This window comes from Haemorhous mexicanus, chromosome 5 (assembly GCF_027477595.1).
Source record: "Haemorhous mexicanus isolate bHaeMex1 chromosome 5, bHaeMex1.pri, whole genome shotgun sequence".
NCBI lineage: Eukaryota > Metazoa > Chordata > Aves > Passeriformes > Fringillidae > Haemorhous > Haemorhous mexicanus.
In genome coordinates this window covers 6,164,959-6,192,358 of record NC_082345.1, presented here as the reverse complement: position 1 = coordinate 6,192,358, position 27,400 = coordinate 6,164,959, and the positions used below count along the sequence as shown (strand labels likewise).

At 40.4% G+C, this 27,400-nt stretch overlaps 1 protein-coding gene across 6 annotated transcripts in view; it reads left to right on the top strand.

The window, feature by feature from the left end:
* WNK1 (WNK lysine deficient protein kinase 1) overlaps positions 1-27,400 on the top strand; it is a 97,307-nt gene that overhangs the window by 43,049 nt on the left and 26,858 nt on the right. For 3 of the 6 annotated variants that reach the window (XM_059845696.1, XM_059845695.1, XM_059845699.1), the window contains 8 exons: positions 11,881-11,969; positions 12,796-13,015; positions 13,225-13,561; positions 14,657-14,841; positions 23,549-23,620; positions 24,241-24,390; positions 25,435-25,908; positions 26,928-27,209. In XM_059845696.1, the coding sequence (XP_059701679.1) occupies positions 11,881-11,969; positions 12,796-13,015; positions 13,225-13,561; positions 14,657-14,841; positions 23,549-23,620; positions 24,241-24,390; positions 25,435-25,908; positions 26,928-27,209 (1,809 nt within the window). Of the gene's footprint in view, positions 1-7,638; positions 7,776-11,880; positions 11,970-12,795; positions 13,016-13,224; positions 13,562-14,656; positions 14,842-23,548; positions 23,621-24,240; positions 24,391-25,434; positions 25,909-26,927; positions 27,210-27,400 lie in introns of those variants that run through there. The other 3 variants (XM_059845700.1, XM_059845697.1, XM_059845698.1) reach the window with 3 other exon arrangements.

The following is a 27,400-nucleotide window of genomic DNA, read 5'->3' as shown; positions in this document are numbered from 1 at the left end:
TTCTTTATTGAAGCCATCCTCTCCTGTTCTTTGGAAGTGGTTCCAAATAAATTAGTAGTCAGTGCTTAAAAAATTGCAGCTCTGGATTTTTATCTTCCTATGGGATGGTTTAAGCAATATGTCTTCTCAGCTGGGACTCAATGTATCCAGGGAGCTCTTACTGATGCCTGCTAGGCCTCAGAAAAAAATAATTTAAACCTGCAATGAAGTGATAACAAGCTGTACTATAGTTAAAGTACTGATTTCCTCTCTTTTGGTTCATTTTTTTTCCTCTGCCCTCTCCTGCAAGCACAGCTGTCTGTGTGGAATGCTACTAGATTAGGGAATGGATCCCATTTTATTGTGGTTTTGCTTTTTTGTTGCTGTTTTTTTCCTTTTGGTGGTTTTTTTTTTTTTTCAATTCTGCTCTGTATCCAAGTAATGCAGAGATTTAAAATGCAAAATGAAATCAAGATAATTCTTTTACGTACTTGCTTGCATAAAAAACAAAAGAGTGTAAGAGCTTGGTAAAATTCAGGAGGGTTTCCCTGTCTGACTTTGTTCTGCTCAGGAAACTGGAATATTTTATTTGACCTGTTCCATGCATATTGCAATTAAACACTTTGTCACAGGAGATACTTAAAATGGACTACACGTGCATTTAAATGGAAAAAGAGATATTTATAGAACAGACATCTTAAGTATGATTTCTTAATTTAGTCTGTTTGGGCATCAGTGCAGTGAAGGCATAACTAACTGCAGTAACTTCAGCTGCTTTGCCTCAGCCTCTGGTAGGACCATGGAAACCCAAGCTGTTGCCTCAAAATCTAGACCTCTAATACTTGGATGTCCCAAGGCTTAAATTTACTAGGTGATTGACTAGTAAAAAGACAATTAATATGTTTATTATGCAGAATTTTCTCCTCCTTGCATATCTACCACTAACATAAAAAATCCAAGTATGTTCATTGCAAAAAAGTTAATAAAACCATCCTCAGTTGCAAATCTACTAATCATCTCTGAGTATGAGCAGAAAACCCCCTTGTTCTTTCTCCCCCCTCCCATCATATAAACTTACCTTTTAAATTTTCCTGATGGACTTGTGCTTTGCAGTTGATTTTCTCCATGCTTACTTTGACAAAGTGAGGTTTTGTATTTGTCCTTTCTTTCACCAGAAGTCCAGTCTGTTCTCTCTAAACAAATGTCTGTTGTCTGAGCTGGCCTTAAGATGAGAAGTGGGGGGGGAAAGCATTTTGCATTTTTTGAGTTTTAAAAAAAAAGGTTATTCAGTACTAAAATGTTCCACAGCAGGCATAACATTTTTCTTCTCTGTTCTCCAGAGCTTAAAAAAGGGCCTAAGGGAACAAGGCACATAATGAGTAACCTGAGCAGGCAGTGTCTAACTGGTTTAAAACTCCTTAATCTCCCTAACTGGTGGGAACTGGAATTCACTGGTTAGGGTGAAGGTCATTCTCTTTGCTGGAAACAAGGCAGTTACAAAGTGCTGTAGTTTGGTCAGTTGAGACAAAATTAATCTTTTCTTTTATGTCTTAAAAGTTAGGTGTCATAACTGTCTACACCAGTCAACTGCTTCATTTTCACTAGAGTGCAGTGGACAAAGTATTTCAGCTCTTATTTTCTTCTTCCTGAGGGATCTTAAGTAGCAAATAAAAAATACTGAACCTTTAGACATATGATTAATTTTACTTGCAGTACTTAATGAGTGATGATTAATTTTTTCTACTTCCTGGAAGCAATATCTAGCATTTTTTAGGTATGAATAAAACTGTTTTCTTAACCTTGCATGACTTGGTTTCTTGACCTGGTTTAAATAGATATGGAGATCTTTCCTATCAACCTTTCTAGTGAAAAAAGAATTGGAAAAAAAGTCAGTGGAAAAGTAGGGGAGGAAACCCTCCAACAGAGAAGATGATCTTTTGTGAAAGCAGGTATTGAAAGGCTACAAATCTTCAACCAAGCCCAGGAAACATGAATTGGAAGAAAGGGTAAATTCTTGTATTCCTTCAAAGAAGAAACTCTTGGCAGTAAAGTGTGAAATGAAAAAAAAAAAAAAATTGCACATCATGGGCAATTCCTTTGCCTCACACTGACTGAACTATAGAATGCTTAAACTTCTAGCACTTGCCTCTTGAAGCCATTCACCTCAGTCACAAGTATTTTGCTGTAACAGCTTTGAGTGCAGAATCTTCCTGTGTGGAGGTTCAGTCACTGACTCATCAATTCACAAACATAAAGCCTTAAAAGTGGAAGGTGGGAATTCAAGGATTTGAAGCATTAATATCTTAAGCAGTCTTGCATGTTGTTTTAGTAGTCCTCTTTAACAAGTTACAAGTAAGGAAAGGCAGTGATCAGCTTGAGCCTGTCAGTCAGGCAACAGAGTTGATGAAGGTACTGGAATATCCTTCTCCTCAGGACAGGCTCAGAGAGCTGGAGCTGTTCAGCCTTGAGAAGACTGAGAGGCCCTTATCAATGTCTGAGGATCTGAAGGGAGGGTGTCAGAGGGTGGAGCCAGGTTTTTGGTGGTGCCAGGCAATAGAACAAGAGGCCATGATGAGAAAATGATGAGCAGAACTTCCAGCTGCACTTTCCAGTGCAGTGATCATGCACTGGAACAGATTGTTCAGAGAGGGTGTGGAGTGTCCCTCACTGGGGATATTCCAGAACCCTCTGGAGGCAATCCTGTGCCACTTGCTCTGGGCTGGCCCTGCTTGAGCAGGGAGGTGGGAGCAGATGACCCACTGTGGTCCCTTCCAGCCTGACCCAGTGTGTGATTCTGTGTTGTTTGCATAGCTAAGTCAGGTGATGCCTGAGTTTGGAAGGGAAGAGACTTAATCAACTGAAATATTTCTTAAACGTAGCTCACTGTTCAGCATCAAAAGCTTTAAGATCACAGCTAATTTTTTTTGGTCAATATTGATGTGAAACAAACTTGGTTTGAAGTAAAGGGAGCTATTTCTTTCTTACCTTGCTCACTGATGGGCCTGGATTGTGTCTTTTGGCAGTTTTGAACAGGATATGCTTTTAACATCATCAGGAATTGAAAGGAGTGGAGGATTGTGAGCATTGGTTGAGTTACATAAAATTAGGTGTAATTTAATTTCTGAAATGTAGTAGTAATGCAAAGTTTCTAGATGTATTTTTAGAAACCTACGTAAGTTCAGAGAATGTGAGTGAAACAATGTATCTTTAAAAATTTGGAAAGTTTTAAATGTATAAAAGGATGACATCTCTTAAAACTATGATCCTAGTATTTAATATTCTATCCTGTACTGACATCCATTTAGTTCTTACATTAACTGAGGTTAATTTAACAAGAGATGGGAAGGTAGCTCTTAGGAACAGGGAGGTGATAAGTGTTTTTAAAATGCCTGGCTCTGCAGTGTGATGAGAGCCATTGCAGTTCTGTGATTGGTGAATCACTGAAACATTCCTGTGGGGAGACTGATGGTTCAATGTTATTTGTCATGGAGTGCCACTGGTTAAAAATACTGACACTAAGAATGCATAGGCTGCTATTTCTTGTCCTGCCAGCTGTACTGCTATAGTTACAATGGATAGAAATGGGATAACTCCAGGAAAGTCTTGACTCCTGTTAGAATAAGTCTGAAAATAAAAGGCATGGTGGCTTTTGGTGCATTGTTGGAATTGTGCACTATTTTGGTATTTGCAACATTACCTTAGGCCTTTTAAGTAGATAATCCTTTCAGTTCTGGTACCAGATGGGTTTTGTGGCCCATCGTTATTTAAATTCAGTTTGAAGGCCAGTGGAACTAATCTGTGGCTTTTGAGTTACTGTACATGACCCTAAAAATGAGTGCAGAACAATGATTTTCTACCAGAGTGGGAGCAGATTGAAGCAGAGGGTGCAACTAATACAATTTTATTTTTCAAAAACATGTTTTCCATACTGAAAATAGAAGACAGACACTTCTAGTATTGTGTCACTGTGGCATTTCTAAATTTATATAACTGAAATGTGTGTCTAGGCATGTCTGGTTTTGGTTTTTTTTTGAAAGCCATTTCCAAGCTGAAGTCCCAGTAAAGCAAAGGGCCACTGAGCTAGCTCGAGGTGTTCACATGAGAGGCAGCATCTCTGCTTCTAAAGGTGAGGTTAAAGAACTGTGTGTGATAGATGCAGCTGATCTTACCTTTATGCTTTTGTGCAAGAGTAAGAGTTAATACCTGATCTACTTGCCGAATCAGACTTTGTTTCAGAAGAACCTCTGTCCTCATACTGTTTGTTTCTAAACAAGGCCCTCTTCACTGTTCCATGCACCAATACACTAATTGTTAGCCAGATGTGCACTGAGAAACTGTCCTGGTTACAACATTTCCTGTTCTGGAGCTTGATTGATTTATTCTATACATTAGAATTGCTGCAATTACAGTAGCTGTTGTGATTAATTAATAACCTTTTTAAAAACTGAAACAATATTCTTAGCTTCAGATTTTTTTTGACTCTTAAAATAAGCAGATACTTTATTTACCTGGTGGTTCTGAAGAGCAGTGGACTTCCATGTCTTGAGTAAAAATTTAAAATAATTTTTTTGCTGGGCTGGATCACTTGTCAGGGGGGTAGCTCTGAGCTGTGGTATATCTTCTGCAATAGTAGTATATATTTTGAGTAGTATATATTCTGCAGTAGTGCATAGCATTTTATTATCATCACAAATGCAGTGGGTTATGAGTTCAGTTACTGCCTTTGTCTTGAGAGTGCTGGAAAGGCTTGCAGCCAGGAATTTCTAAGAAGAGTTATGACAAGTTCTTGTTCAAACTTAAGCGTGTGGGAGTGAAGTAACAGACCTGTAGCCTACTGGAGCAGTCTTGTAAGGCTTTGAATGCTGTAAAGTCTCTGGCTTTAATAGATAAAAGTACAGTATTGAGACACTGACAGAGAAGTTGGTTGAGTAGGCAGTGTCAGTATTCTCCAGTTCTTAGGCTTACAGATCACCTGTAGGATATGTTTGTGAAGGTGATAGTGAGCAGAGATTGCTCTTGGAATGAGGAGTCTGTTTTATCCTTTTCACCAAAACTTCTCATACAAATTTAACTTCAGGAATAAGCAATTAGTTTGAGTGTGTCAATCAAGATATATCTTGCATGTATAACAACTTGAGTTCTGTGCATCTGTCAATTTGTTGTTGTGATTGACCTCTTAATTTTTTTGTTCATGCCTCAAAATGTTTTTGAGGTTAGGTGGTAAATTGAAGAGGAAGAGTATCTACATTGCAGCAAGCAGGCCTGTATAAATTCTACAGCATCACCATTGTCTTCACAGTGTGATTCTGAACTCAGGGCTCACATGCTTACCTGTTGGTGTGGAAAAAAATAAGGATCATGATGAGACTTAAATAACTTACACACCTGCACTGCAGAGGGTGAAGGCCAGTTGCTTAAGGTGTTTCAGTGGCACAGAGCTCTCAAATAGATGAGATGGGAAATTTTGATGTGGATGATGATAGATCCGTTGAGTTCAAAATACGCAGTTGTTGTTTCTGATCAGAAGGGAAGACAACAAGGCCTGTCCTGGCCTGAACAGTGTCTCATGAGCTGGATCTGGCTCACTAAAGCTTTCATTTGCTCCCACTGCTTGCATTGCAGTAATGCTGTTTACTCTGCTAGGATACTGATCTGGTACAGAGTTTATTCTGCAGGATTTACCAATTTAATTCTTGGCAGAATTATCAATTGTCCAGAATTAATGGCTATGAAAATACTGACATCAGTGAAACTAAATTTTTACTTCTGTTTAATATGTTGCATTTCTATTTCTTTATAAAAACTACTCTAGTTTGCTTTTTAACCAGAATAAGAAAATCAATCCTCTGTAGGCAAACCACGTGTCCCTTGAACTCAATAAATGTTAAGCTGAAATCTTTCTTTTCATACTATGTATTCAGTTCAACTGGGGTGAGAATTATCAAACAGTTTCAGGTATGTTCTGTGTGAAATAAGGAAAGAACTAAATCTGAAAGATTGTTCCTAGAACAGGCAGCAGGATTAAGATGAATGATTAGAGGTGGTGAAGTGGTTAAGCATGCAGGTTTTGAGGGCTGGGTAAGTAACTAATTGCAGGTAGTGAAATTTAGGAGATCACGGGGTAAACCAATTTAAATGCTATATATACCATAGCCTGAGGGCTTCTTTGGGACTGGGGGAAAGAGGTTGGATCTTTTTTTTCCACTGCAATCATACTCTCTCTAAATTCCTGAATTAATGGTTTGTGGCAGCCTGGGACTGGCTCAAACTAGAATGGTAACAGCTTAACAGAAAGGAAATATAGACACTTTAATTACTTTGTTTGTGTGATTTGACTTTGCTGCTGGTGCTATTAGCTTCTGGACTGCAACGTTAGAACATTTTGTTTGAGAAGATCAATCAGTTACTGTAGAATTCTTTCCAGGCTCTCAGAATTACAGCATCTTTGAAAAGAGCCAAGCAAGAGTTATGGTTCTGCTGGGACAGGTAGACTTGACTTGCCAAAAGCTGAAATGTTGAATATTCTTTGCAGGTCATGCTGTGTACCCCAGAAAAGTGTAGCCTTAATTAAGTGTGTGGAATGTTGCTTTTGCAACACTGATGGTGTATACTATAAAAACACCACTGATATAATTGTGGTATACTTAAGGAACTGAATATGTTATTTTAGGGTGAAAAGTGATCTTGATAATTCTAAATTGCATTTTATAACAGTTCATCACCACTAGTTTGTCAAAGCTTGTTTGCTAAGTTCATCTTTAAAATTGTATATGTGATCTTTCTTAGCATTGCTCCATATGTCCTTACCATAAAAAAAAACCAAACCCTGAAGCTATGGCCAGCTCATTTGATTAATAAACAGGTTTTACAGTGGTTGCTTGGAACTAGGTATCAGGAAAAAAAATAATTGAACTTGAGGTTGAGGTCTGAAATCTAGCAAGAGATACTAGAAAATACAGCTCTGGATTGTGAGCATGTGGTGTAAACCAAGCAACAATGCAGCTTTCTAACGTTGTCCAGCAGTTTAAAAATCACCTTCAAATCTCTGTGCCCTTACATCAAGGAAAAAAGGAAAGGAAATTAGATGGTGTTGCCACTGGTAGCAAAATGCATTGTACTATTGTAGTGCTGACTTGTGTTTAGTTAGGCAGAATGGCAGTCAGCTGTGTGTGTGCTGCTTGAGGCTCCATGGAAGGGAGAGGAGAAGCAGCAGCTGCCTTCGTTCCCCTGCACAACACACTGACCGAATTACTTGCCCTGGTCCAAGAGGAACTTCTGCAGCAGCAGGAGGGAACTGCATGATGATCACACTCACAGCCTTAAACTCTTGCAGAAAAGCTGGGTGGAGAGTAGGCAGAGCAGCCAAGTGGGTGGGTGGGGACATGCAGGAAGTAAAGGATCCCTCTGCTGTCACTTCTTCCTCCTCTTGCAGCTGGCTGGGCAGGCAGAAAGGGACCTGCTTGCCTCCTGCTTATATTGATTCTTTCTAATCAGTATTAGAGTGACAAAAGCAGATATTGAGCTCAAATCTCTGCAGCCTCATGTACTGGACTTGGAAAATAACAAGAGATGTCAAAGAGAAAACAATGCTCCCTTCTAACCTTGATGTCTGCTTTCCTTCTGCTGTGCGTTAAGTCCACAGCCCAGTGGAGACCCATCGGAAAATAGCACCTTGCTAACTCTGTGGTGTGTGTGGCTCTCTTTTCCTGATGGATTTCACAAAAAGAGAGATCTGTCCCATATTTGTAATTGTTAATTCCCACTGTTGCTGCTCTCACAAGGATTGTGCTAAAGAGGTAAGTAAGAATTTCAGCTTTGTCAAGTGTGCGTAGCCACAGGAAAGTATTTTGGAGGTGAATCACAGTTCTCTACGAATCTTTTGAACTGCTTTACATTTACATAGCTTGGTTCTTCAGCTTTTAAACTTGACTTCTCTTTTTCCCCTGTAATTTTTTAAAATGCAAATTAAAATCCTGACCATCAAGGCTGGAACATTAATTGATTCTGCTATTTTCTACCTATGGTTTTGTTCCAAATCTAAGCATTTTTTATTAAATTTAGAATGAGGGTATGTAACACTTCATCTGCCTTCATTTTGATTTGTTGTAGAAGTTATTCAGCATTGATTGTACCTTCTCTAATGAAGGAAATTATATTTTCAGTATCTCTTGCATTAGAACAAGATGTTAAACTACTGACTCAGTAATCTGGTGATCTAATTAATGCAAAATATTATGTATTTCTAGGCAAAAAATTGTGGAAGAGTTCTGTATAGCTTATATTTTGGGGTTTAAAAGTTTCCTGGAAATTTAGTGTTTTTAAGAATATATAACTTGCCTTTAGTTCATTAAATAACTGTATATGTTGATTTTTTGAACATGTTTTTTCACCTAGTTAAAATCTGATAAAATCACTAACTTTATCACATCTAACATAAGTGAAATATGAAATCTTTCTTATGCTTAACATGTAAACTGTGAGTTTTTAGTTTTGTATATGTGGCTACCTACATAAACATGCATATTTTAGAGGTATTCTCCAAATCTAAGTATTCAGTGAGTTTTATTTTAAATTGGTGCTTCTTTCAAAATAAGCAGTTCTGTCCTGACTGTCCTTCTGTAAGCCTGAGAGCTCAAGCAGCAGTGTAGCAAAGTTCAGCTCACTGGAAGCTGCTGCTGCCTTTTTTGGTTGGATTTGTTTCAAGTCTGATACATGCTGTGATTTGGTTCATTATGCAACTGTATTAATGTGTTTGCTGGCAAAATAAAGGAAATTACACTGGTGTGGGACTGGAAAATGGAGAAGAGGACACTGTTGCTTTCAGCAGCACTGTCAGCTTGTGCAATTTTAGAACAGTAGCTTGAGAAAATGTTGATTTTTTTCATTTGTGCCTGTTATACCTGTCTGCTCTTTTTTTTTCTTTTCCAAGGGCTCTTTCTGCTGTTTCCTTAGCAAACTTGTAAATAATGCTAGTGGGATTTGGCTGTTTAGTTTTTAATGAACTGCTGCTGGGAACGAGAACTAGTAGATTAGGATTTGAGTTTTCCTGTGGTTGTTCTAAGGAGTTAGGGGACCAGAAGTGGCACATAGGAATGTGACCATTTTTAGTGTGGTAAAACCAGGAAACACTGACTTAACATTTCCTTGAGTGCCTTTGGGTTCAGAAACTGCTGAAGGTATGCTTGGCTGCTCAGCTCGTGCAGTCTTAAGAACACATCAAGGTTCTGTGAATTTCAGGGCCTGGCCTCCCTTGGGTTTCTGTGTGATGGCAGATTAAGCTGTGTAGGCAGCTCTGGTTAGAAAAGATTTCACTGATATATTGAGTTTTAATCATTTACAGTGCCCCTGTCTTGTATAAAATAGTTTGACACTTCCATTGGTGCTTGCAGTAGGGAACAAAAGTGTTTGAAAAGCTGATGAACTTCACTGTCTGGGGAGGGCTTGTCCAGAGCTGGAGAGGAGGCTTAGTCAGCCCTTCTCATGGACTGTGGAGCAAACTGAGAAATAGGGAGCTGCCCAAACACAGAATCCCAGGCCCTAGTATGATGTTCTTCCAGATTTTCTGAGGAGCAGTTGGAACATGGAAGCTCTGCTAAAGGAGGCTGGCAGGAGCTTCACTTTTTAACTGTACTCCTGGTTTGGAATTCATAAAATGAGGTATTGTAAAATGGTCCTCATGGAAGGGCCTGAAGATTTTGGACAAGTGTTTAATTTCTTTCAGCAGTGAGAAATGCAGGGTAGCAGACTGAATTACTGATTTTAAAATCTATCCTTAGCTTTAACTTTTCAGGCTCTGGGCAAGAACAGAGCATGTGGTTCAATAATTAACAAGAAAAATCAAATCCTGGCTTTGTTATGCTGATATTTTTCTGTACCAGTTGTCTTCCTCATGTTAGCTTTTAGTTTTCTGAAATGAGATTGTCACAGATCTGACATCATCCTTCTGCTGCCACAGTGTAAATGAATGTCAGTGCAGGCTGCTATGTCTGAGGCTTGAGCTATTTAAAAGACTTATATGTGTTAAACTTGGGCACATTTAGATGGGAGTCTATGCAATAAGGAGTTGAATAATTATTGCATAGGTTATATATGTTATACAGGCGAGCATTTAATTGTATATAGAAATATCTATACTCCATATATAAACCTGAACTTCTGGAACTATTTTAAGTGTGGTCAGAATGAAAGGTGGCCCCTTTGACAAGTCAGTTATATGAGCAGAGTTTTTTAAATCTTTTTAGAGTGGAGAGCTCTGTGTCCAGCTTGGAAGCTGGGGATTTATATAAGGCCTGGTTACAGTCTGAAACCTGCCCATCCAAACTTGGGTCTGATGTTTTATCACCTGGGGCATTGATTTTCTTAAGGCTTAATAGTCAGCAAAGCTTCTAAAAGTATTGAGCTGAAGTTCATTGGCAGGCTGTGTTTCAGTGCTTATTCTAGTCACAGTATAGTCTGCAGTTCTGTGAATTTCAGTTGCTAGAGTTTCACAAGGGCAAATTTTAGAACAAAGAAATAGATAACCTTCCTGTTGTAAGAGCATACTGGTTTTTATAAAATAAATTGTTTCCTTTCTGCAGTGTGGGGTTTTTGTGTTGGCTTTTTTTTTTTTTTTCATTTAAGAATTTTGAGTACAAGGTCGGTAGGTGCAAAGACTTGTGTTTAGACTCAAACTTTTATGTTTCAAGGCTTGTTTCCTGCTCACAGTAGAGGAATGGGGAAGGATCATGTCTTTATGTAACCAGTATTTTGTAGGATATTGGGAGAAGTTTCTGTTTAGGGCACGAATCACAGTGCTTGTACTGCTACTTCATTTATTTCTGTACTACAGAGCTCTGGTTTTCACTTTGTGTTTAGTTGTCATTCAGCAGAGATACAGGGTCAGATGTATCAGGTGTATAATTTCAGGATTGTTTAGCTTGAAAACACCAATTCTGTTCAAACATTTGAACAGCATGTGTTCATCCTCTCTCATTCTGCTGTTTTAAATACCAAGTTTGAAACTAAAGGCTGAATCAAGTAAAATTGGGTGCCAGATTTTGTTGTGGACAATTGGCCCCAAAATACCACTTTTGGCTGTGATTAAGTGATGAAGCTTGGCTCTCTGCCTGAAATGTTTTTCAGAATTCCCAGATGGTCACATCTCATGGCATGGTTTTACTGCTTTGGGTGATTAATCTTATTTAGGTTTTGTTTTCCTTTCCCCCTGTAGTTTAGAGTGTATTGGAAAAAGGGCTGCTGTGTATTGTGGAAGGGGCTTTTGTACAGCCTGTACTGTAAGCTCATTTCCTTGAACTCACAACAGCAGTGATGCAGGAGTGTGGTTTGGGTAGAATAGGACTTTGGGGGAGAGCTAAAATGCTGGAAGGTTTTTGGTTTTTTGGTTTTTTTTTTTTTTAACCATTAGACAAGTTATTTAATGATCCAGTCAGATCATCCTGGGCTAAGGTTTTTCCTGTAAAAAAATTACTTCATATAATGGCATACTGGAAACATTTTGGGAAGCAACAGGGTGCTTTGAAGACTGTTAAATTAATGCTGTGGTTTCTGGCATTAGTGTTAGGTAGGAACCATTTCCTTCCATCCTCAGTACAGTCTGTGTACTTCCCTCTAACCTGCACAGCTTCCATGGAAACTAAAAAGTTCTATCATAGCTTGAGCATCCAAGTGCCATTGCCTTGTGTTACAGAAATGTAGCTGGGAAATGGGAAGGGGTGTGTGTGGAACATTTACAAAAGTCACTAAGAAACAAATGAGCAGTAGTACTGGGGTCAGACTTTGCCTTAATTTGCACTAGTTACTTAGATCAGTTATCTGGAGAGTAAAAATAGGTGGTTTGTCAACACAATCAAACCTTAATCACATGGGCCTTGCAGTTTCTCAGTTGTTACTTGTGTGTTTCAGGGTGTCAAGCCAGCCAGCTTTGATAAAGTAGCAATCCCTGAAGTGAAGGAGATTATTGAGGGATGCATTCGGCAAAACAAAGGTGAAAGGTAAGTACTTGTTCTGCAGGTAAAGGTACCAGCTGCTGTCTGAGGCCTTGATGTCCTTTTGATGATACCAAATCCAGTTTGTTCCTGGGGTCTTTGTTGTTCTGGTGAAAGTTGGGAAGCCAGTATTACTTCTGCAGCTTCTGATCTTTGGTAGATTCCTATTCAGTGATTAAGAGGATTAACAATGTCAGGAAAAGTGCAAATGCCATAGTAACCATCCATGTCAGTTTATTCAGAAATTCTATTGCCTTTATTAAAACTTTGACCTAATAAGCAGAGTAGGGGAGGACAGTCCTTCTGGGTTTCCAGGTGTTTGGATTGGTTGGTTGTTCTGTAATCCTGTGGGATTTTTTGTCCCTTTGATTCTGTTGGTACTATTGATCATTTTGAGGAGTCCACTTTAGCTGCCCTCTATTCTGTTCAGAACTGGTTTTGTTCATGGATGTTTATTCATCCCATTTTATTAACTCTTGAAGTTTTACATCTGATGGTGTTGCTGTGTATTTTTAGTTTCAGTTCTTGTTCTTGTTTTTAAACAATTTAGTGTTTTTATCTAATTTGAAGTTAATTTTGTTGTTGCACATCACTTATTTCTTGCCATTTAGTTTAAGCTGTTAACTACAATTGTTAATGATGTGTTTGTAAATCTCTTTTGTACCTTCAGGACAAAGCTTCTAATTGCACCCAACAGAATGCACATGAGAGGGTTCAAAACAGCATAAAATTTAGAGAATAAATCAGGGGAGCATCTGGCAAGGTTATTCCTTAATATTTTATCAAGTCCTGATAGCTGAATATGCTTTCTACATTCTTTCCCAATATCTAGATATGCTATTAAGGACCTTTTGAATCATGCTTTCTTCCAAGAAGAGACTGGAGTACGGGTAGAACTTGCAGAGGAAGATGATGGAGAAAAAATTGCCATTAAACTCTGGCTCAGAATTGAAGACATCAAAAAACTCAAGGGCAAATATAAAGATAATGAGGCAATAGAGTTTTCATTTGATTTGGAAAGAGATGTCCCAGAGGATGTGGCACAGGAAATGGTAAGTGCGGGTGGTCTGACAAAGCTCTGGAAGTAGTGCTGTTCTGTGCCAGTGGAATGTGGTCTGTCAGCCTCTGCTGTTGCTGTTACTGTCTAGAAATAAACGGGTTCACAAGTGTGTAGATGAGTAGTGCCAGAAAGAGCTTGTTGTAGCACTGGGACAGGGGCTGTCTGTGGCAGTGTGAATTCTGTGAATGTATCCTCCTTCAGGTGGAGTCTGGCTATGTCTGTGAAGGGGATCACAAGACCATGGCGAAGGCTATCAAGGACAGGGTATCTTTGATTAAGCGCAAGCGAGAGCAGCGCCAGTCGGTGCAAGAAGAACAGGAGAGTGTACTTCAGGAAGAAGGTAGTCAGAAGCAGCAGCTGGAGCAGCAGCAGCCATTAAGTGCTTCCCATGCAGGGTCAAAGCATCCCCAGTCTGTCACTGGTACTACTCCTGTCCCTACTGCTTCAGCGTCGGTTTCTACACAAGTGGAGCCTGAAGAGCCAGAAGCTGATCAGCACCAACAGCTGCAGTTCCAGCAACCCAGTATATCTGTTCTTTGTAAGTGCCTCAGTCAATTTCTTTAGGAACTCCTGCGCTTACACAGTTCCTCCCATTAGTTTTATGGTTTTGGTGGGTATAGCAGTAAATGCCCTAAGATGGTGCTGTCTGCCATGGCTGCTGCTGAAGAAGAGTAGGCCACTAGAAAGCACAGCAGCATAAGATGATGCGTTCCTGTGGCTTAGCTGAGCCAAGGCTTGGCACAATTCACAGCCCAGTCTTAGCACAAAATGATTTCTCTTTGTTTCAAGGCAATATACTGAATGAACTGGGGCACCTAAGCATGAGCACCTGCCCTTGGTTTTGCTGCCCTCCTGCAGGGACAGTGTATTCTGGCCCTGCAGAAGGCTGTATGCTCCTGCACCAGTGCAGATCAGGCTATGAAAATCACTTGTTTGAATCCTTGTTAACTTAGTTTTAAAGTGGAAATGAGATTAATCTACAAGTAGTTCAGCTCATAATTTCCTTTCTGAAAAGTCTTGATTTTCTGTTTTACATACTGTACGTGAAAAGATGAATTTATAATCCTATCTTTTCTTCTGCCATCCCAGCATTTGAATCAGTATTTGAATAATGATGGAAGGTGACAGCTTCTGTATTAGAATGATGAAGTTAAAAAGTAAATTACTGTCTGCTGGTTAGATAACCAGGATTTTAAATTGGCTATTATGCCTAGTTCACTACTGTGCCTACGTGGTGCATCTGCCAGCCAGCACAACACAACTGTTTTAAATGTCTGAGTAAAATGAAATAAAAATAATGATTAATAAACCTTGAAAGAGCATTCATAACAATGTGGAATTTAGGTTTCTATTTCTAGTCTAGCCTTTTGTAGGAAATATAGTTTGTTCTTCAAGATGCTCCCAAAGAACTCGTGATATTAGTAATTTTTTCAGGGTTTTAGGGGAACGCATAATGGAGGAAAAAATAATTTTAAAATCAGCTTAAATATTACAAGAGGTGAAATGCTAATAAAGGTCCATGTGACATGGCACAAAAATCCATTTTTAATATTTGATCAGTTATAGGATCTTTGAAATTTTTAATCCAGACCACAGTTCTTGAGATGCATATTTTTATCCTTAACTTTTGCAGCTGATGGAACAGTGGACAGTGGCCAGGGGTCATCTGTGTACACTGAATCTGTGAGCAGTCAGCAGGCTGTGTCCTATGGTTCCCAGCATGAGCAGTCAGTCTCAAGCACTGGAGTCCAGGGATACCCAGCTTCAGTTGGCCAAGTGCAGTCCCAGCAGCATGGAGGTTTTCAGCCACCTGCAGCGGTAAGCCACACCTCACAGCACTGCAAATGCATGGGATTGCTTGGTGTTGTATGTCTGGTGAAAGGTGAGAGGAAATCTGCCAGGCCATCTTCCATATGTGTTTTGTTTTGCATAGGGTACAGATTCTGCATGGGAGGAGTTCAGGGGCTTTTTTTTTTTTTTTTTTAAGGTGACTGATTTTAGAGGAGGAGGGGAAAGTGCAAGACAGTCTGCCTTTAAAGCTTTTATTTAATCTTGGCTGCAGTTAAGCAGAATAATAGGTCAGTTGGTTTTGTGAATGGAAGTTACATCCTCAGAACAAGACTACCACTTGAAAATAAGCATTTAATCTTGCTTGGGAAGGTGGTGTGTGTATGTGTATATGAAGTTACCAGGGATCAAGCTACTGGTTTAGTTTGAAGAAGGGATTAGAGTAATTGAAGCCACTGTATGAAATTTCTTTGTGTGTTCTGTGAGACTTTGATTACAGATATTGCAGGTAAGACTTTTTTAACTGTTACAGAATGTTGCATGTGAGAGCTCCAGACTGAAAAGACCCCACATCCTTGTTCCCAGTTTTATTTCTAGCTTGTGTTGATTTGCTCATCATGTGTATTCCTTTTCCCTGGAAAGTCTGCACTGGGCACAAATACTTTTCCTACTATGTTCATTTGTGTTGCCCTTTTATTTTGGTATGTTTTTTCCTTGGTATGTTTTTAGATCTGAGTAAGAGAGTATGCAGAAATCTATTCTAATTCTGGAGTAGAACTTCTGCTACTTTTATATTGTCTTCAGTGGTTCCCTTGTTGCTTGTTTTTTACACAAATAAAAATCCAAGATTGAGGCAGACATCATGGTATAATGTAGTAACACCATATAGGAGAAGATGTGACACTTAAGATTGAGGGTCCTCACTTTTTCTGGTACCTGTGGTTGTAGGCTTTATTGCAGAATCACTGGTGTAACTAGGATTTTGGCAAACAGGCTGCTATCACCCACAACAAAGCATCTCCATCTTTTTCAAAGACACTTAACCTGAGGTGTGTGGTACTGTTAGTCCTTGATGATGAGTTGTTAATCCATTTAAATAAGCTGCTCTTCTGGGTAAGCCATATTTTGGAGCGTGGGCACATACTGGGCCAGAAGCCATGTCACTCTCTTGGGATGGCTGGCTTCCTGGTTGAAAGGCCAGAATCTTTTGGGAGGAGGAGGGAGAGCAACAAACCCATGATAAAGTAATAGCTAAGCTGTGTAGTTTGCTGCAAAAACATGCTCAATGCTGTATGATGACAACAGTGGTACCAAGAGGCTGGCAGACTACAGGGACTACTGACCCTTTGTTGGGAAGGGGCTCACAGGTTGAAATTATATTGACAACTGAAGTAATGGCCTTAAAAAGAATCACAGAATTCAATTTGATCAGGACAAGAACAAGGTTGGTGCTTTAACTGGAGTAATCAGTTACACAAGTACATAATGAGTAACTATTGGCTAGGCAGCCATTTTGCAAAATAAATTTTTAAAAAGTCAGGGATTACATTGGATCGCAAGCTGGACATGGTCAAAAACATCATGCTGTCATGAAAAAGGCAAACATCCCATTATATGAAATAGTAGTTCTGCTCTTGGCTATTGGTAAGTCTACCCTGGACACCATGGTTGAGTGAATTGGAGGGTGGCTTGGGAGAAAATTCTGAGGATAGTGTTAAAAAAACCCCAGGAGAAATACAAAAAATATGGTTTATGTGGGAAGACTAAAATAATTGAGTCTATACAAGATAAGCTTGAGGAGAAAGTTCTAAAGGGCTGCTATGAAATAAGGAGAGGCTGATCAGATCACAACATTGTTGTTAGATAGAGTAAGGAATGATAAGCCTGAATTGCAGCATGAATTATTGTTTGAGAAGGGGTTCGTTTAATACTCAACAAAGATAGATAAGATTGTAGTTTCCATCAGTGCAGATGTTTCTGAACTATTCAGATAAATTAGAGTCAGGAGTGATGTATAACTACTTCTGCCTTGGACTAGATGAAGATGTATTTAGTTAACCATTTGAGTTCTTTTCTACCTCTCTCCGAAATTTGTAATCAATTGAGCAAGATTTCTCACAGCAGAAATCTTGAAAGTCAGATCTCCACTGATTATTTTGCTATTTTCTCTCTGGAGGTCTGTATTTGGTTTTATTGAGTTTGAGATATTGTGGATTACCTCCATAAGAAGTGTATACTGCCTCTTTAAAAATATCATATTACTATTCACTTAAAAAACCCACAGCAAAACACAATACAGCCCCCCCCCCCCCCCCCCCCCAAAAAAAAGCACCCCTGAACCAAAAAATGGAAATCCAACCTCAAAACTTTATTCTGTTTCTTCTGATTTGATTGGATTTTGACCTTTGGCCTTTTGGATTGTGGCAAAATGAAAAAATCCAGATGTTTTTATTGGCCCAACATCTGGAGGGTGCTTGTCTAAGTCAAATTTTACTGAATTTTCCACAGATTAAACTTGAGTTTTTCCACAAGTCAGATGGTAGAAGGCGTAAGGTTTAAATTCTTATGGTAATGTTTCAGTTCATAAAGAGCCAGCTGCATACATTTAGTTCATAATTCAGGCAGAGGGGCTGCTCCAGTAGTAGAACTGGGTGACACCTGGAAACACCCATTCACTCTAAAAACTAATCCATGTTTGAAAGCTCATTAGTATCTAAGTTTTTATTTGTCAGACTACCAGGTGCTTTGAGTACACACACTAGGGCTGTGTCTGTGGCCTGAGAGAAAACATCCTCTGTCTGATCTGCCTTCCTTGTGTTTCTCATGAGGGTTCTAGGGAGCTTTCCACACTGCTCAGTAAATTAAGACAAACTTGGCTCCTCAGAGGTGCACACAGCCTGTTCCCAGTGTGTCTTGGCATTCATTCAGCATTCTCATATCTTGTGGTACCACATATTAGTCAATATTGGGCCTTCCATTTTGTGTCTTCATTTCTTTTCTACCTCATAATAGTTTTTGCTGGTTTTGTTATTACTTTTTTTTTTTTTAAGTGTTCAATTCTTAACTTTTGTTTTCCTCCTTCAGCCTCAACGTGGTCGTAGCATGTCAGTTTGTGTCCCCCACCTTCCTGCTCTTCCCTGTATGTCCTGCATCCCTCTCAGTGCTCCTTGCACCCCACCACCAGCGCTGTCTGCACCTCTTTCTCCTTTCTACCTTCGGACTGTCCCTGAAGAAACCTTTGCAGAAAAACTTTCTAAAGCCCTGGAAAGTGTCCTGCCCATGCACTCTGCCTCTCCACGCAAGCATCGACGCTCCAGCCTGCCCTCCCTCTCTGTCAGTCCTGTATGTGTTGCCATTTGCCTCCTGGCACAGTAAGATAAGTTATCATTAAATACATCCTCGGCTCTGGGCATTTTTAAAGGGAGAAATTGAAAAGTCAATTCCTTATACTGTGCTGCTGGAATGTTGATTTTGTTATTTTTATTTATTTCTATGAAGCAGTACTGGTAGACATTATCAAACAGTGGCTGACTGCTTGTATCTTGTCTTTTTGGACAATATAAATGTAAATTACCCAGTTGTACCACAGAAGGTGAAGGGAAGACTAGTTCTTAATACCCAAAGTCAGAAGACTTTTATTTTTCAACTTCTTAGTAAACACTGAATGTTAATTAATCCCTTCACAAAACAACAAGCTTTTAAAGCTTGATTGCTGTGGCTGCTTATTCTTAAAACTTTGGCTAGCTGTGATAGTGATATTAGGTATTTAGAGTATGAATACTCTTGAGGTTTTTTTTTGTAAATTCTTATCAGAAAAGCCACTTCAACTTCTTCTTAATGGGAAGAAGCAGTAGTTTCATATTTCTTAGAAAGTCAGGTGCAAAGATAACATGCAGTTGAGGAGGAAGATTCCTTTCCATTTTGAGCTTTAGTTAACACAAGATAAATTTTGAGAAGCTTTTTATGTAAATGAAGTAATTGGAACCAGGTTTAGAACATAGGAAAGGTACTTCATCTGTAGGACCTTCTCACTAGCATCATTCAATATGGAAATTTGCTGCTGCTTTTCCGGACAAAAGAGCCTGGGGAGAAAGTAAACAATGTGGAAACAGCAACTTGAAAAGCTCATAAATGCTATTTGTCTTGAACAGTATACTTACTACTGGCTTCTGCAACTTTTTTTTTCCCATTAGGGAAGAGAATACATGGGCATACTGCAGGCAGAGATGAAAAGATGCAAAATTACTAAATTGTTTGATGTTCTTACGTAGAACTCTCTTTAGTGAAATATTCCCTACAACTCTTAAATAAGATGAGCCTCCTCTGAAGTAGAACCTCAGATGGAGTGGAGTTGCCTGAGGACTCTGCTGTTATTAAACCTATGAATGTTTTATTGTCCAGGCAATAGTTAAGTTTGTTTCAATGACTGCTAATTTTTAATATGAAAAGTTATGATCATAAGTGATTAAATTATGTTTTTGTCTTACAAATTATGGTATTAAATGATATTTTAAAATGATAAATTATGATAAATCAACTTATTAGTAATTTAATGAACTTTAATGATACTTTGTCCTACAAAACATTTCCTTTCAGCTTTTTGGATAGCATGCAGGACACTAGCACTGTGGTTTTTGTACTGGAAAATACTAACATGTGATGTCATCTTCTGAGTGCAAATTAGAGGCTTTGCATTATTGCTGTTGTCAAGTTCTGAATTCATATTCCACATATGGCAGAGACCTCAGGGGTTTGATTGGATTTCAAGCACTGATCACAATGGATAGGCCATGACAATAAGTCTCATTCCATTGTCAGGAGCAAAATCTGTTTCTTTTTGTGAGCTATTGGAATTGAACTGGAAAAGCAGCTCTAACACCAGCAAATATTCCCAATTGTAGCTATGCCGGCCATGGATGTATTTAATGGATATTTACAACTCACCTAAATTTCCTAAGTACTGTATGTTTTTGACCATGAATTGAGTATAAATTCTATAAAGTTACTTCACAGAACTGCCTAGTGAACTGTGCATGTTGATGTGCTTTCACTTTTAATGTATGAATTACCTGTCTTGTTCATGTCAATACAGCCTCAGCATCCTCGTGGGGGAACACCACCGTTCCCAGATTCACAGATATTTTTCCCAACCGTTCATGAACGGCCGGTGTCTTTCTCACCACCACCTGTCTGCCCGCCGAAGGTGGCAATTGCTCAGCGGCGCAAGAGCACTTCATTTTTGGAAGCCCAAACTTGCCACTTCCAGCCATTGCTGAAGACTGGCCAGAGTTTAGTTCCACCTGGTGGTAGTCCCACCAACTGGACTCCAGAGGCATTTGTTATGCTGGGCACAGCAGCTCAGAGAGTCGCTGGAGAGCCTCTGCATGTGCAAGTTAATCCTGTGTTTGAGCAAGCTCCTGTCCACAGTGACTATAGATCTGGACCAACACCTCCAGAGGATGCTCACTACAGGATGCATCCAGAAGCTGTATATTTGGTGGGCATGCACTATCCATCACAGGTATCGGAGCAGTATGATCAAGTAGCTTATAACTCTCACGTGACTGAACAGCATTTGAAGCAGGTCTCTGAGTCAAACCATGGGCAAGGTGGTCCTCCACAAAGCTCTGTGTTCGACTTTCAATCGGGGCAAACATATCTGGCACGACATGTTCAGAGCCTGAGGCTGGATTCTGGGATGGGTCCCCTTTCTCCATTATCCAGTGTTTCAGCTCCCCTGAGCGCAGAGCCAGCTCAGATGACGTTCCACCAGGTATTTGTTCCGCACTCAGCCCCGGCTGTGCTCTCTCACAGTGCTGATGGCAGAGCGAGCTGTGTCTTTGAGTTCCATGTGCACACACAGAGCTCTGCTCCGGCAGAAGGGGCGGCTTTACCCCCGCGGGCCTACCGAAGTCGCCGGGGCTCTATGGAGACCAGCCATGAGGAGTCCAGCCAAGGCGTAGGGTCGCATGGTCGGCTTCAGCCCGTGACAGAAGAGCAGTGTCACTATCTTGGTGCGGGGGTAGCGGGTCCCAGAGGGGGCTCTGCCAGGCGCAGCTGGCCAGAAGGAAGCCCAGAATACTCCAGTGATTCCTCCCAGCTGACTTCCTCTGACACTGGTGATTTCCAGTCTCCTCCCCCTACAGGGGGATCATCTTCTGCTTTTGGTTCAGACTTCTCATTGCCCATTGTTCAGCTGCCTCAGAAGGTGTTGCAGGAGTCGCAGCTCTTCATCTGCTTCCCCCAGGGAGCCTCAACTCAGCAGGCCTTGTCCACCTCGCTTTCATCAGGACCACCTGCATCCTATCCTCAGGTTACAGGAGCAAACCCTTCCACAACTTCACTGCTTTTTATAAGTCATACTAAAAGGGAAACCTTGCTTTTAGATCTGCTCCATGTGGTTCTAAGAATTAGCATTCATGGGGGTGTCTTTCCACCAAGTCTGTACTAGGATCTCTTTAACTTAACTGGGTTGCTATGAAGTAATGAGGCATTAGCAACCATCTGGTCTGTGTTCAGATTTGGCTGAAATATTGGTAGGGCTTCTGTGTTAAAAGTAAAAAATGGTCAGTGTTCCTCCTGGGACTAGCTGTTCTTTTGGTGAGAGATTGCTGGAGTACCAAATTGGCTTTTAAATAGTAGTTTTAATGAAATGTATCTTCTCCACACTTAGAATCAGCAGTGGTAGTACAACTTGCTTTGTGCTTCTCTTGCTGCTCTTTTGCCATTTAAATGTGTTGCTTGAGGTTGAGCTTTCATACAAATAATGTTTCGTTAGACAACAAGGTTATTTTGGTGACTGTCCAAAATGCAAGAGCTTTTTCTAGACTTGGGGAAAGAAAGTGGGAAGAGAGGACTGGAAGGAGGTGTGTTATGTATGTGTACATGGATTTGGAAATATATTTGTTGAAGTATTTGAAGAAGCCAAACAGTCTGAGTAGTTAATTAATGGCACAAACAACTGTTGCTAGTTGGTATTGCCACCCTATAAGCCTTATGTGGTTTCCTTTTAAATAGCAAAATTGGAGGCCTGAAGCTTAGTTTGGAGATGTGTGTTTTATCAGCATATGTGGTACCTGCATTTGCACTGGTCACTTTTCTGTACACTGTGAGGTGTGTGTCTATATACATTGTGTCTGCACTCCTAGTCTGAAGTCTCATAACTTTCTGTGAAAAGAGAGGATTTACTTTAAGTAGACTTCTCTCTTAACTCTTTTGTCCTTGGAATTAGGGGCTTTGACATTTTAGTTACTGGAGTATTAGCAACTTTGGGATTTGTGTGAAGGGAAATCATTTTGCTCTGTGTTTTAAGTTCAAGAACTAAGCATTTAAACAGGCTTTCTGTAAGGGATATTAGAGATGTTTTAGTAAAGCTGGAACAGCTTTCATCACTAGTCTAATAGGTAGTAATTGCTGTGCTGTAGAATTTGTAGAATGAATATACTCAAGAACTTTGAAAATTTTTTTCTCCATAAACCTTTGTTAAACTCAGGAGGTAAATTTGGATGGATATAAAATACATTTGGAAAACAAAAGAGGTCACTTCTTTTGCAGAATATAAGTTCTGGGATCTTTTACCTAATTCATTAGAAGATTAGAGTTTGAAACCCAGATGGAGTCAGTGTGAACACATGTTACAGCAGTGAGGTGTTGCACATGTGTAGATCCCAGCCTGAAGCTTCTAAAACAGCAAAGAAAAAAATGGTTCTCTTCATTGGTAGTCTGCTTTCCCCAAAGTTTCCATAATTAGAAAAGTATGGAATTTTAACAGACATGTTCCTAATGAGCTTCTGCAAGCTGAATGATCACTGCATTAAGGAATTTTCATAGATATTTCTGATATGATACATATGCACCAGATGTGCTTCTTACAAAGGCAGTTCACCCAAGTGGTGCATGCTCAGGCAACCCATCTGGAGGTCTTTGTCTAGTTCTCTCCCAGGAGCTGATAAAGAAATACAATTGTCACAAAAACAATAATGCAGATCCTGGGATCTGATAAAAAAATTTCAGCCACAAAAACAGTAATGAAAGCCCATTCCATTTTCCTTTGCATCTTCCACATTCATTTGTATGCCACTCATCCATTTTTTTCGTTGCTTGCTCGAAAATTCTGTCTTAGCTAGAATGTTAACCCTCATATTCCTCCATATCCAATTCTTGGTAGCCTTTGAATGGTAGTGACTCTGGAAATGATTATTAGCCTGTGTTTTGACATTCCTCTCAAAGGAAACTCATGACATTGATGTGTACTGGGTACTTTGTAATTGGTCTAGAGTTCTTTATATCTTATTGCTTGGTTTTTTTATGGATAGTTTTATAGTTTTATTTCCACGTAGCCTCCTATTGCCCCACCTGTCTGTGTTTGGAACACATGTAAAGGTAAAACCTAATGCATCTATTTCCAGTTACCATACCAAGGCATCCTGCTCTTAAAGCATCACCAGTGGAAGAAGAAGCTGGTAGGCTGATCTGTCTCATGTTGAGGGGCATGTGGGTTGCAGAGTCCTTCTGTATTAGTTATTTTGGAAGACTTAAAATGACGTTCAGAACTCCTCCAGATTGCTCTGCTTTGTTCTCGTTATTGTAATGGAATTTGGCCAGAAGGTCTGCTTGTCCAAAAGGACAAGCTAGAAACCTATTCCAACCAGATAATTCCAGGCAGAAATGATTTTTACTGCCTGCAGCAGAAACCACAGAGTTTTTCTCAGCTGATTCTCCTCTTCTTTCCCTCCAGACACAGGTGCAAGGCCAGCCAGCCTCAAGCAATGCTGCGGTGCCATCCCAGCCTACTCAACACACTCAGCAGGTAGGATCACACTTCCTAAACTCAGGACTAAAGTACTCATAGTATAGAATTTTGATGGCTCTTTTTAGAGCAGTTGTCTACCTCTGTCACCATTTGACTCATAGTTTTGCAGCAAAGGAATCCTTTGGTTCTCACCCAGTCTAACATGCTATGAGATCCACATTGAATTTCTGAAATTTATTTTAAAAGTCATGTTAATGCTTGGTTTCCCATGCCTGTCTTCTCCAACCTCCACCTGGGCTTGCAGTGGTGGTCCTGTTCAAGGGGAGACACGTCAGGACTTGCAGATTAGACTGTCTAAGCAGGCAAACTTCATTCTCGTGATTTCTTCTAACTGGAAATCTGATCTGCAATATTCTCTTAACTGCCTTGTCTTCCTTTATAGAATCTTCATTCTTGGTTTCACAGGTGAAAGAGCTCTCTTGCAAGATTTGGTGTCATTAATGGAATTGTATTAGTAATGCTAATAAGTAATTGTTAAAGCTTAACTGACTTGGCATTTTCTGAAGAACCATTGTTATCACTTAGGAGAGAATAAAAAGCAGAATTTAAGTAGGATATGCTTTAAAAAAACCTCTGTTGGGGGGTAATAGAGCTTCTCCCTGTTTTTCCTGCCACAGAGTGCACAGCAGTCAGCCTCTTCCCAACAGCCTGGACAATACCAGCTGCAGCAGCCCTCAGTTTCTGCCAGCACCACTCCTGCACCAACCGTCTCTCAAACTCAGACTTCACAGATCATGCCAATGCCTCAGGCAGCAGCTGGGACACAGGTAAACAAAATTCTTTCTAGCAGATGATTTTATTTTTTATTCTTCATAGCTGGTAGATTCAATATGCTGCTGCTTTCACTTTTGTCATCTTTCCTAATGGTTTCAAAACATTCATCCAAACAAGAGTATTCTTATTGAAAACTGTCAGTTTTGTTGAAAATGTGTCAGAAACCCTTTTACACGTGGCAGTCGTGAGTAATTTGAGGGAATGAGAGCAATTCCATTCACGAAGATCTTTAAATTGTCAAAAATATCAGGAAGCATATTGATGAACGGTGTATTGTGAGCAGATTTTCAGGAACTTGTCATTTCTCTGTTTCCCACCCACTGTCTATCTTCTGCACCATTACATGCGTAAAACATACTCACTTATTTAGGTAGTGAGCTATAGGACTCCTTTCTTCATTCTGTCATCTTCCTTACTCAGCTCTTCTCCTTTACTTCCTGATCAAGAAGCTTCTGTTACTGAATATTGCTTCATTTTGGCTCATATCTCTGTTGAATGTGTGAGCCGCAATTTTGTTTTTAAAATTATTGTTTTGTTGCTTATTCATCTAAACTGCTTTTCCAGTTGCATCGTTTGCTGGCTTTAATTGACATATTCCCTGCCATTCTCTGAATGCTGGCACAGTGGATTTTAATTCTCCTTTGCTTTAGTCCCCATACTCAAAGCTGACAGATTTGTTGTAGGGTTTGCACTTCTTTGCTGTAAGAAGGCAGGCTTGGGTCTGGGGACGGAGTTGAAGAGAATTTGATTCTGTTTATGCACAAATCAGTGCTTCAGGGTATTCAAATGTTGCTCTTTTACCCTCTGTGGGTGTCTGTTTCAAGAGCCTGTTGAGCTTTTCAAGGGAAGTGTTGCAAAGTGAGGACTGTTTGGAACTCCAGCCAGCTTCCCAGCCACTCTGCCAACTGTGCTCCCCAGCCACTTTAACAGAGTGCTGTAACTTGAATAATGCTTTCTTTGACTAATGTGTAAAACTCTGCTTTCCGCAACCCTGCTTTAAAAAAAAAAATCTATCTCTATTTTCTTTACCTCCCCAGCTTCCTGTTTCCCAACCAGTGTCGATCATCCAAGGCGAGCCTCAATTACCTGTTGCAGCATCTTCTCTCCCTCAGCCTTCAGTTGCCCCATCAGTCCCCATTGGCTCTCATTTTCTACCCATGGGACAGGCCTTGCCAACTTCCGTGGTTCCCCAGTTCCCAGTGTCCCAGTTGCCTGTAGCAGCTCCTCATGTGACAGTGGCTCAGCCAGGTTTCCAGTCGCTGCCCATTTCAATGGCAGCTGGCATGAATCAGCCACTGCTCACGCTGGCCACATCTGCTGCAGCAGCTGCTGTTCCTGTAGGACCAAGCGTTGTCCCTAGCCAGCTCCCCACACTGATGCAGCCTTTGGCTCAGCTGCCCAGCCAGGTTCTCCCGCAGCTCCTGCAGCCGCCTGTCCAGGCCGTGGGATTGCCAGTCAGCATTGGACAAGCTGCTGAAGCTTCACTTCCTGCTGGAGATGCTCTTTACCAGGTATTGTTGCAAGCCAGCAGACCTCTTCTCCACATTTTTGCCCCTTCCTCTAAGGTACCGGATCTGAGCTGTGTGCCCTGGCCAGCTCACTTCTCACATGAGAGCCATTAAGCCACTAGGGTCAATTCTGTTGTGTGGTAAATAACCATTTTAAGGGGGAGAGAAGAAAAGAAGTCCTTGGACAACCATGGGTTTTGAATTTTTCATATTTGGCATTGAAATTTGTCTAAAATGACAGAATCATAGTGCAGGGCTTTGTTCAATCACTGTGAGAGAGGACAGCTGTGTATTCATGAGATCTGTCAACTTGGGGAAAAAGAAAATAAGAAATTGTAACTTTAAAAATAGGAGATGTGTGTTGGAAAGGGAATCAATGGCAGCATATTCAACCATGTCAGTATTTCATTCCAAGTTTGGGAAGGGGTGGGACAGGGAATTCATAGAAATCAGTCAGGCAGCCATGGATCTTGGATGTGACGTAAGTACCTGGTGCTGGTTGTGAACTGCTGGACTGGTGGGCACAGACTGCTTCAGCGACTTTATGTGGTCACTCACTGTACAAGTGGCAACCTGAATAATGACTGAAGTGTTCCTTGCTTCTGGGTCAGCTCAGTACGAGAGGACAGGAAAAACAAGAGTGTTTTTGCTGTTTAATTTCAAGAATCAGCAGCAGTTGTATAACATCTGAGCTGTAGTTGTTCAGCCTGAAAATTCTTCAAGCTCATTTCTAATCTCAGGCTTTAAAATCCTAAGCTATATAGGCAGCTGCGAGAGTTGGGAGATGAAGATTGTTTTGCCTAAGATTTGGGACTGTGAGTGGGAATTTGCCTGTTTGGGTGTGGTGACTTACATGCTGGCTGCATGAGCAGTTTGCTCCACTTCTTTGGGAAGATTTTGGGAGTGCTTGAGCAAGTACAGAAGGTTGGAACGTGTCCCTGGAATTGATATTGTTTTATTACTGTTTTGTTTCCTAATTAGCTCTGCCATTCACTGACTCAGTTCCCTCGTTTCTGTTCCAGAGTTTCCCATCTCGGCTGACACCGCAATACCCAGGGGACACGAACGTTGCACCTTCCTCAGCTGTGGCCTCTGCCAGTATTCCTTCTGCTGTGCTGTCCCCTCCCTTGCCCACAGATGCAATGGCCCAGTCAGGGTACCTTGCTCCTGTTGTGCAGCCGTATGGGGAACAGAATGTTTTAGTTTCCATGGGCAGCCTGGGAGGACAGGCTCAGGTGGCCCAGCCTCCTGTGAGCTTAGCACAACAGGCCTCATCTGCCTCCTCGCAGCAGGCAGTTGTGGAGGTAAATATATGGAATATAATGTAACAATAGATTTTGGCTGTTTGACTCCTGCAACAGTGTATCTCTGTGGGGAACTAATCCCTTCTGTGCTTGTCTTCAGTTTGAAGTTAATATTTCAAATTACCTTTTTCTTACAGCAGAATGTCATGCCAATGTGGGGACCTTGTTGCCACTGGTTGTTCTGTTGGGAA